Raw genomic sequence first — 10,158 nt, forward strand, 5'->3', positions numbered from 1 at the left:
GGTCTGTAGACAGAGCGTCTGTAGAGGCTGCGTTTCCCGTAGCAGGTCAGTCAGACGGAGCGTTTCGTACAGTGTGAGTTTATAAATCGTAGCTTTGTCTGAACACGATGGTCTATTCAAACGGACAGTGAGAGTCACCAAAGAACAAGATCTCTAACATCACAGTGTCTGTCTGGCTTTAGAGGACATTCAGCTACAGCTCAACCAGCCAATCAAACGACTCCAAAAAGATGGAAAACCAGAAGCGTGAGCTCCTCGGATGCGTCAGCCTCGGATGTGATTCCTGCTGTCGCTGTGCTGCTGCTGAAAGAGACAGATGAGGATCAAAGCTATGAAACCTACTTTACTCACAGCTGTACAGAAGAGCTTTTCTGACGGGGAACTAAACCTCCACTGCAGCGCTGCTCGATCAGAGATCACTGATGTAGCAATAAATTAATCAACCTGTATTTAAACTCGGAGTACATTGAGGGAGACTCTCATTTACAATGCAGCCGAGCCAAAACAGAGATCAGGGACTGAGAAGTTAAATAGTAAAAACATAACAAATGCAAAAAAATAATACTAGTTATAGTAGTAAATAACAAATTTAAACCAATAAGCCATTAAAATTACAACAATATAGTAACTTAATAAATGAGATAAAATAAAGATAACTAAAAAATATAATTAATAAATTAAATAAAGAAATAAAAGATGTAAAACAATAACTTGGCTATATTAAAATAAATAAGAATAATAAAAATGAAACAATAACTAAAAACATACCAAAAATCACTTGTATGTAATGTAATGTAGACAGTTTAGACAGATTTAATGATTTAACTGTTGAGATACTTTACACTCGTTTACACTAACAGATACTTCATTCTGAGTAGGTACTCAGTGTGGTATCGGACTCTGTATTAGCAGGTACTAACAATACGTACTCAGTACTCAGTCTGAAAATACTGGTAATGACGTATCTGATACTCCAAATGTCCTCATTTTAAAGGAAGATTTAGAACATTTTCATTGATGTCAGCCCTTTAATGCAGTGTAATGTCCTTAATAACGAGGGTCTCAGGTTAGGTCCCTTAAACACCCCCGTACCTGCGCCTGCTGACCCACAGCAGGTTTAATCCGACTCTGGCTTTATTCCTGCGGGTGACCCGCGCCCCTCTCTAACCGTGATCAATCCGGCCCGGCCGCGGTGGCCGTGATGAATCTGGTGCGGCTCGGCGGTTGAAGTTCATTAATAATTGGAATGTTGCGGAGTGTGAAGTAATGAATACTAATTATTCCTTTCATGTCTGACGGAGGAGCACGAGCCAATCCATCAGCTGGGACTTTAATTTGGTGGAGTAATGGTTCTATCAATAGTACATTAATTCCGTCTTGTAGAGATATAGAGCTGAATGGGGCCCGGGCTCCGGTGGAGGAGCCCCGGCGTTCGGCCCGGCGCCGCCGGCTGACAGTAATTAGGGAAAAATTAAAAGCCGGCAGGTCCAGCCGGCCAGGCCTGATTTAATTGAAATGCAGATTGGGATAAATATTGGCTGCTGGGGAAGATGATCCTCCAGATTTTATTTAAGGCCGTTTGCCTGCGGTGCCCACAGACTGCATCGGTCATCTTTTCCTGCCTGTGTCCAATTAGAAGCGCTAACGGAAACACACGAGCGCAAACAGGGAGGCTGTGAGTTGATCTGGTGTTCTAGATTAAATCTAGTCCTGGATTATTTACTATTCGTCAGGGAGAATCAACATTAACCCTTCAGGGACCAGAGCTGCTGCCATAATTACATATTCAAAACACTGTTACATCATAAATTATATTTACATTTGGCTTACATTCAGTATCGACAGGTCTGAATATGGAGTTTCAACATTTTTCCATTTCAGTGCATTTCTATTATTATTATTATTATTATTATTATTATATGAAAAAGAATATATAGAGAGTATTAGCCACTTAAGCACATTATTCAAATTCCTTTTATCTTGGCATTAAGCATGTTTTTTTTGTAAAATATATCATTAAAATAAACACAAATTATAAATACAGTAAAAATGTTTTATTTTCAAAAAAATAGTTACTATCGTTTGAGCTACTTTAAATTTAAGTAATATTATTGTAATATATATTTTATTACATATTATAAAATATCTAAATATCTGTACTAAATTCTTCTTATTATTACTTTTTTACTATAAGTGCCTTTCAAAGTGTATAAAGAAATTTAATGAAAATCATGCAGTCGTATGGAAATGTTTGGTCAAATTTCATGTTTTGTTGAAAATAAATAAATAACTTCCACTACTTGTAATATAAACGTGACATTTTTCTGTATTTTTTTTTTTGCACTATTTATTTACTGAGTTTAACATACTGGAAAAATAATAAAACATAAAATCTGATCTGTGTTATTGACTTATAATTAATACTCATAGTTTCTTCTGTTACTTTTAAGTAACAGAAGAAAAGTGGCATGAAAAGTGGTCTATAAAGATATTATTATTATTATTATTATTATTATTATGAACAGCACACTTACAGCACCATTTTGTCACTGCCGACCATAAGAGTGAGTCCGAGGTTGGGCTTCATCCTGTCAGCACTGCCCTTGCACTTTAACCCTCAGTCTAAACCCTCAGTCTGCTCTCAGTCCAAACCCTCAGCCTCAGTCTAAACCCTTAGTCCACTCTCAGTCTAAACCCTCAGTCTCAGTCTAAACCCTTAGTCCACTCTCAGTCTAAACCCTCAGTCTCAGTCTAAACCCTTAGTCCACTCTCCCTCCAGTGTGTAGAGACACTGATCAGTCACTCCAGAGCAGCTGCTCCACATTCAGCTCACACAAAGAATCTGAGCAAACAAATGCGCATCCATCACTCGCCGATCAATACCGATCAATACAGCCGCCGGGCGCCATTCAGCTCACGCAGCTCTGATTCATCTACAATTTAAACAGTGAGCTATCATATCGTACTTACTCACAGCTGACCGTCCACCGGGGCTTTTAACGCCTTCACCGCCAACACGCCCGCAAAACCGCCTCTGATGGGCAGCAGAGCTGAACACGCTTTTCACAGGAAGCGTATATAGAGCTTCACTCTGAATTAGCTCCAACAGGGAAGAGCCACCTAAAAACTGAGACATTTACAGTCACCACATTCTGATCTATTTAACCCAGAGAACAACAGACAGGAATAAACTAAAAATACACAGCAGCATCATTTTAGGGCTCTTTATATCAGCATATTATTATTAATTTTTTGCCTTCTTTCTATGTTTTTAAAGTCTTTTTGTCTTCTTTGAAAGTGAAGGTGAACAATTTTGATCCATGAAAAGTTTCATTTTTAAATAATAAAAAAATCAGAAAATCCTGTCTCGCGTTTTCATGTCTAGGGTTTCCGTCTGTAGGCTACAGTGGAAAATCTGAAATAATAAGTTTACTTTGGGGACTATTTTGACTCACAATAATGGTGGAGAAATTTTGTTTCCTTTTAGGTTAAAGTTTAGTATTAGATTTCATAGCATTACATTAAAGTTATTAAACAGCACTAAATAGAAATTTAGCTGAATGTTAATTCTACTAAACATGAAACACATAAATAAATCAATTAATTGCTGCAGACCTTGATTAGTTGATTAATTGCTGCAGACCTTGATTAGTTGATTAGTTGATTAATTGATTAATTGCTGCAGTCCTTGCCTTCCTCTGTTAGTTGTGTTTCTGGTCAGTAGAGGCTCCAGGACCGGATCAACTCTCTCCTCCACGTTCTCAATCAGCACGGCTCCACCACGGACCAGCGCCTCCTCAATCACATCCACGTACCTGGAAAACAAGGCAAATGTATAACAACACGATACAGCAGTTCGTCCAGACTACACAGCCTTACAGGCCCTTTACACAAGAGAGGGAAGTGTGTAGACGCTGGGTGGAACAAGCTCTGCTACAGACAGTTACTGACCTCAGAAACACAGGCGGTCGTATTCGCCACCACAGAAAGGTGAGTCACTTAATCTTTGTCATAGTTGCTGAGACTGAAATCTGAGGATGTGTTCAGAACTGTTCGAGAACCAAACACAGCAATGTCTGAGCTTAGAGAATCCTGGAGAGCTGAGCTCTTCTAGACGAACTTCAGTGGAACCTCTTAGTCCACCCAGCATCTCTCAACACAGGAACTGAAGTCTGTGCAGCTCCGTTCTTCTCTGTTTGGTCTAAAATAAAAGGCTAAAGCTCTAAAGTGAGAGGAGCGGTCAGCAGTAAAGCAGGACAGGAGCTGAATCAACACAACAGAACCCAAAAGAGAACCTTAACATGAAGGACTGAAGTGGAACTGAGGAAAAAGTTGACTACTCACTAATATACTGAATATACGAAAATGCAGTGAATGTAAAAGCTGTTAAATGTGACGACAGCACAGCTTTTCACCACTCCTCTATCTCTCTGCTGACCACCCTGCTAAATAACAGCAGTCTGCTAACGGCTAACCGCACTCCATGGATTTATACATTTATAAGCTGTGTTAGCTTATATGCTAGATACAGTACAGCTCTTTCCATTTCATTATTAGAACAGTAATGAGAATATATAAAACTTCTATGGCGCCTTCAGGAAGCAAATCTAGAAAATGCTCGTGGTCAAAACGATGAAGGTTGGATGGAGGAACGGTTAGCAGATCAGCTGAAGGGGCTGAAAGATTAATCATTTATATTGAAAACGCAATTTAATAGAGAGACAATTTACAAAGCACATTTTTTATTATAGCTGACACTCTTAAAGAACCTGATTCTTAAAGGTTCTTAAAAAAGATCGTTATTTAACAATAAGACATTCATTCTATATAAAACCATGAACAACCAAAGACCCATCTGCATGGTGAAATGGTTCTCTGCATGGTGAAATAGTTCTCTGGTTCTCTGCATGGTGAAATGGTTCTCTGCATGGTGAAATGGTTCTTTAGATTGATGGAAAATGTGCTGTATATGGTTCTATACAGAACCAAAATGGGTTCTGGTATTGTTATGATGTCAAGGTTGTAACAATAGAGGAACTTTTTGGTTCTGTATAGAACACCAAACCACTCTGTTGACATCTTCTGAATTCTGCAGAAATTTTGAAAAAACTGGAGGAGTTGCCCTTTGAATAGTGAGTAATGTTCCCGTGCTGCTGAAGGACGGTGCAGCAGCCCCTCCTGCTCACCCGTTCTGTCTGTGCTGCAGGACTCTGAGTCCAGGTCCATACAAGTTACGGAGCCACTTGCTGGCCTGTTGCTGGGGGTCCACCAGCAGGGGGCAGCGCTGGCTGCGGGTCAGGATGGCAGCGTTCTCCGTAGACAGCCTATCTGCCGGCAGGCCCTGGTTGTGCCAGGCTGCCACGCTGGCCTGGTCAGCCAACAGCAGGACGGGGTCCAGGCCTTCTGTCAGCGGGACGGGGGGCTGGAGGTGTGAGGAGAAACACAGTGAAGCTATTCACATCAGTGATTTCCACTGTCGGCCCACACTGGCGCTCCGACGCACACGGGACGGAGCGACCAAACCCTAAAACGCTGAAAGAGGTCGAGCTGTGATTTTATACCAACGATTTCTGACTCGTTATTCACTGAAACGAGAGGAGAAACTGGAAAGTCCAGATTTTAAACTTTCGTTTGTGTTTGTCTTGTTTTTGTTCTTTTTTCACATCGAAACAATAAAAGTGCTCCAACCTCTCGACTCAGAGTGCAAATCTAATGTAAAGGTAATTCCCAGTGTAAATATGTAATTAATATAGTATAACAAGACGACAACAGCTGTAGACTAAACGTTAACATTAATTCTCTATAACAAAACCCAGGACTACATTAACCAAATAACTAAAGTTGTGCTGCAATTTCATGTGAATCATTTCCGACTCGTTCTTCACTGAAACGAGAGGAGAAACTGTGTGGAAAGTGCAGATGCAGAAGACGCGATATTTAATTATGATCTGAAGTTGATGAAAGTTCTGGTTGTGTTTACAGTCTTGTACAGTGTTGTTTTTGTTCTCTCACATCAAAACAATAAAAAAGTGCTCAAATCTGTCAGTTCAGAGTACAAATCTACTGTAAAGGTAATTCCTGATGTAAATATGTAATTAATATAGTACAGCAAGGTGGTAACAGCTGTAGACTAAACGTTTACATTAATTCGTTAAATTCATTAATTTACATTAAATGTTTACAGGGAAACTACACACTCAGTTACAGGTTGTCTTGATTATCTTTCTGTCCGTGGTGTAAATGACCAGCAGAGCTGTTTAGTTTAAGCGTGTACTGGAGAGAGAAGGCGGAGCTCCACAAATGGAGGTAAATAAATGTGTTATAATACAGATACGACCACCTTTAACACTGCGACAAAGGGTATTGTAGAAAGTGAAATGATCTTAAGTTTAGTCGATGTATCTCATATTCTTCATGTTGAGAAAACTGTAAGCTTATTATAAGATTATTTAACTCATTTCTCGACATTTTTATGTGTTTTAAGTAATTTTATTAAGTAAAATGATCTCATTATATTGGCACATAATTTTGCATATTGTAAGAAAATGTGGTTGAAACAAGCAAAATTATCTGCCACTATAGTGAGATAATTTTACTCCATAAAATTACTTAAAATAATAAAAAAAAATCTAGAAATAAGTTTAATAATATTATATTACATGTACAACCACCTCAAAATTAGAAATATTACATATTTAGACTAGATTTAAAATGGTCATTTTTGCTGTGAATCTTCAAGGGTCTATTATTTTCTTAATGAGTGATTATACTATACATTAATATCATACTTACAGTAAAATAATAAAGAAAAAAAATAAAGAAAATAACAAAGAAAAGCTCATTTGCAACAGGATGTAGACCCTATCACCAAACAACAAAATAATACCCATGATTGGGCCCCTACAAGCATTAGGAGGCAGCAGAGGAGTCACTTATGATGATTTGAATGTGACAGAAGATTGTTGTCGTGTTTGAAGATTGTTGCAGTCATGTTTTACTAAAAACAATTCTTCACATTTCTGGCATGAACGTGTGAGTCAGAAGTGTAGACTAAAGTGTAAATCAAATGTAATTAATCACAAATGCTCACAGTGGTATGTAACAAACAGTTTCAATAATGTGGAACAAAATGACAATAATAACTCTATTCTGGAAACTTCTATTAGATTGTCCAGAGGTTCTCTTAAATATAGTCATCGCAGAGCAGTAAAGTCGGCTAGTCTGTGCAGCCCTTAACAGCTAACAGCTCTCTATGATAATCAGGGTATTCCACAAGGGGGAGCTATTAATGCTAAAATCACTGGGAATGAACCCACACCAGCAGCATCTCACCAAAGCATGCATGTTTGCAGTTATATGCATATATATATATATATATATATATATATATATATATATATATATATATATATATAATAAACAGCCCATAACTAAACACACCCTACATATGAACCAGGGGCCGGATTCACAAAGTGTCTTACGAAAGAAAGTCTTCTTTGAATTTGTTTCTTCTGAACTTCATTCTTAAGAAAAAAGTTACAAAACATTGTTTCAAATAACTTCTTAAGAATTCTCTTATCTTCTTTTCTTCACTATTTCCTTAAGAAGTATCTAAGAACAAGCTCTATTCTTGAAAATATTCTGTTCTTAAATGTTTTCTTAACCTTACGCCACACTCTCGCTCGTCTCGGGCTTGACGAGGTCAGCGTCCGAATTCATCACTTTATCTACTCCTGCCCTCCTCGTCTCTCGCTCTCTTCCCTCACCCCACAATTACTGGATTTTTGGTTTGATGTTTTTCCTCCATTTTGCTCTCTGAGTGATTACACAAATAACAGGAATAACAGTTAAAACAAATTCAAAATGTGTCTCACTTCATTTATGGTAATCTGTAAAATGCAGTAGAGCCTAGACTACTGAAAAAGATGAAAGAGAAAATGAGAAAATGGTTCTATAAAGAGCCATGAACACTTAATGAACCCTTTGCATGATTAGAGGGTTCTCTGTGCTTTGAAATAGTTACTCAGATTGATGGAGAACATGCTATAGGTGGTTGAAAGTATTGTTACAGGCTTGACATCAGAACAACAGAAGAACCCGTTTGATTATATATGTGTATATATATATATATACGGTGTTCCAGCGAGCGCTGCCACCTGTCAGATTAGAAGTGAAGGTGAGTGAAAGTGCAGCACTGTAACTAACACAACACTGTCAGAGTCACTGCTAGGTTACTCCATTATTAGCATAACTGATACCGACAGCTGTCGATCATCAGGAAGAGGCGGTGACGTACGCTCAGCTGTCCGAGGAAGGGCTTCCACGAGTGGTCCAGGAGCTGCCGGCGGTAGTGCTGTGAGAAATATCCGGCGTAAGAGACGAACGCTGCGGCCAGCAGGACGTCCCCACACAGGGTCTTCTGTTGGGCCTTCAGCTCCAGCTCAGCTTCAGACCAGCGCACGTTCTCACACTGCACACACAGAGAGAACAGGATCATCACACACTCACCACAGTGCTCACAGAACATCAGTGATCAAAGGAGAACTCTTCTTTATCTACTGTGTCTGTAGTGTACGGTCAGTTATCACTGACCATCATCTCTACACGCTTCATTAGAAATTAAACATTAGAAAAATGTGGCTGTATGAGGTGAATATGAAGCTCCGGCTGTTCCACTCTAACAGTGTACACAGTAAAAAAGTAGTTCTGGTTACTTTTAGTTTCCCAAAGGCTTTGTGGTATCCATAGAGATCAGGTAGAGCCTGTGAAAACTCCGCCCACACCACTATTCTGGCAACTAGTTACAGCAAATTCCTACCACTGCAAAACTAGTCCTAACTAAAAAATGATGAAAGCACTGAGCCACGAGAGGCTGAGCGTTACAGTGATTTTATCACGGGTTAGGGGTGTTATTAGTGCAGGGAAACCCCCTGACCAGCTGCTGTTACTGATGTAAAGAAGGTCTAACTAAAGTGTGATAAACTGTAAGCTGTAAATACTGTGAGAGCGCCCCCTGCTGTTTATCAGAGCGTCGCCGCTCCCCAGTTTCAGTCTCCATTTCCCAAACGCTTTAGCCGAGCGCGCTAACGTTACTCCTCCTAATAAACAGACACACGTTCAGCTCCGTCTCCTCATTATTCACCACCATCACTGTAATATTTCATCATCAACATTAACACACGAAGGTGATCAGAGGGGCGGTGGAGATCGAGTCTGCAGCGGCTGAGATCTTTAAAACGCAGAGTTAGAAAAGAAAATCATCTCACAGTGAAAGCAGCGTTTTACAGTAGAGATAAATGGAGCTCATTATGCTGGTAGTGAACTATGCTGCTGACTCAGCTGCCTAAAAACCATAGAAACGGACCTTAAACAGAAGTGAGGACCCTGTTGGGGTTCATCCTAAAGTTAGGACAGGATTTAGGAGGTTTAGTCTAGTTAGGATGTTTGTGTGATGCTGTTTTCTTATCTGGAGTTCATGATGAGATTATGAAGGTAGGAACTGATATTCTGTAACAGCTACTGTCCGAAATTCAGTCGTCATGGAGACCAAACACCAGATTTCAGACTTTCTGTAATTTGGCTCCAGAACTACTTTTTTACTGTGTACAGTTGTAAAGTTATATAAAGTTCATAAGGACAGTGTTGGTGAGATGTTCTCTCAGTCTGTGTCACCTGCACTGTTAGAGTGGAACAGCTGGAGCTTCATATTCACCTCATACAGCCACACATTTCTAATGTTTATTCACATCAGACTTTTATTACAGTGAGTTTAGAGTCTGTTGTTTAAGTTCAGGGAAACGTGTTGAAATGATGGTCTGTGATAACTGACTGTACCCTACAGACACAGCAGACAGAGATCAGATGGAAATATTAATATTATATTTAATATTAATGATGTTCAGGTGTAATGAAATGCTGCTCCATCACCAAACTTGCAGTAAATCTCTGAAAGGCTAACACTGAGTCCAGACAGCTTCACAGCACCGGCTGTCAGTGTGGAGGAGGATGAGCGTGTGGAGCGTCGGCTGATTGCGCTCCCTCCCCGCTGATCACACACACTGGAGGACCACGAGTGAATAAAGTATACAGCCACAATTCACCCAAACTGGCTTTGAAAGTTTAGTTACATTCTCACTGCGCATCAATTTAGGCCTCGTT

The 10,158-nt window shown here is 39.5% G+C and overlaps 1 protein-coding gene across 1 annotated transcript in view; it reads right to left on the reverse strand.

Annotated features, from left to right (window-relative positions):
* Positions 1-10,158, reverse strand: part of LOC118825795 (dynein heavy chain 11, axonemal) — a 119,351-nt gene that overhangs the window by 22,352 nt on the left and 86,841 nt on the right. The window contains 3 exon segments of the mRNA XM_036596623.1: positions 3,693-3,815; positions 5,187-5,422; positions 8,297-8,470. Of these exon segments, the coding sequence (XP_036452516.1) occupies positions 3,693-3,815; positions 5,187-5,422; positions 8,297-8,470 (533 nt within the window).

This window comes from Colossoma macropomum, unplaced genomic scaffold (genome assembly GCF_904425465.1).
Source record: "Colossoma macropomum unplaced genomic scaffold, Colossoma_macropomum, whole genome shotgun sequence".
Lineage (NCBI taxonomy): Eukaryota > Metazoa > Chordata > Actinopteri > Characiformes > Serrasalmidae > Colossoma > Colossoma macropomum.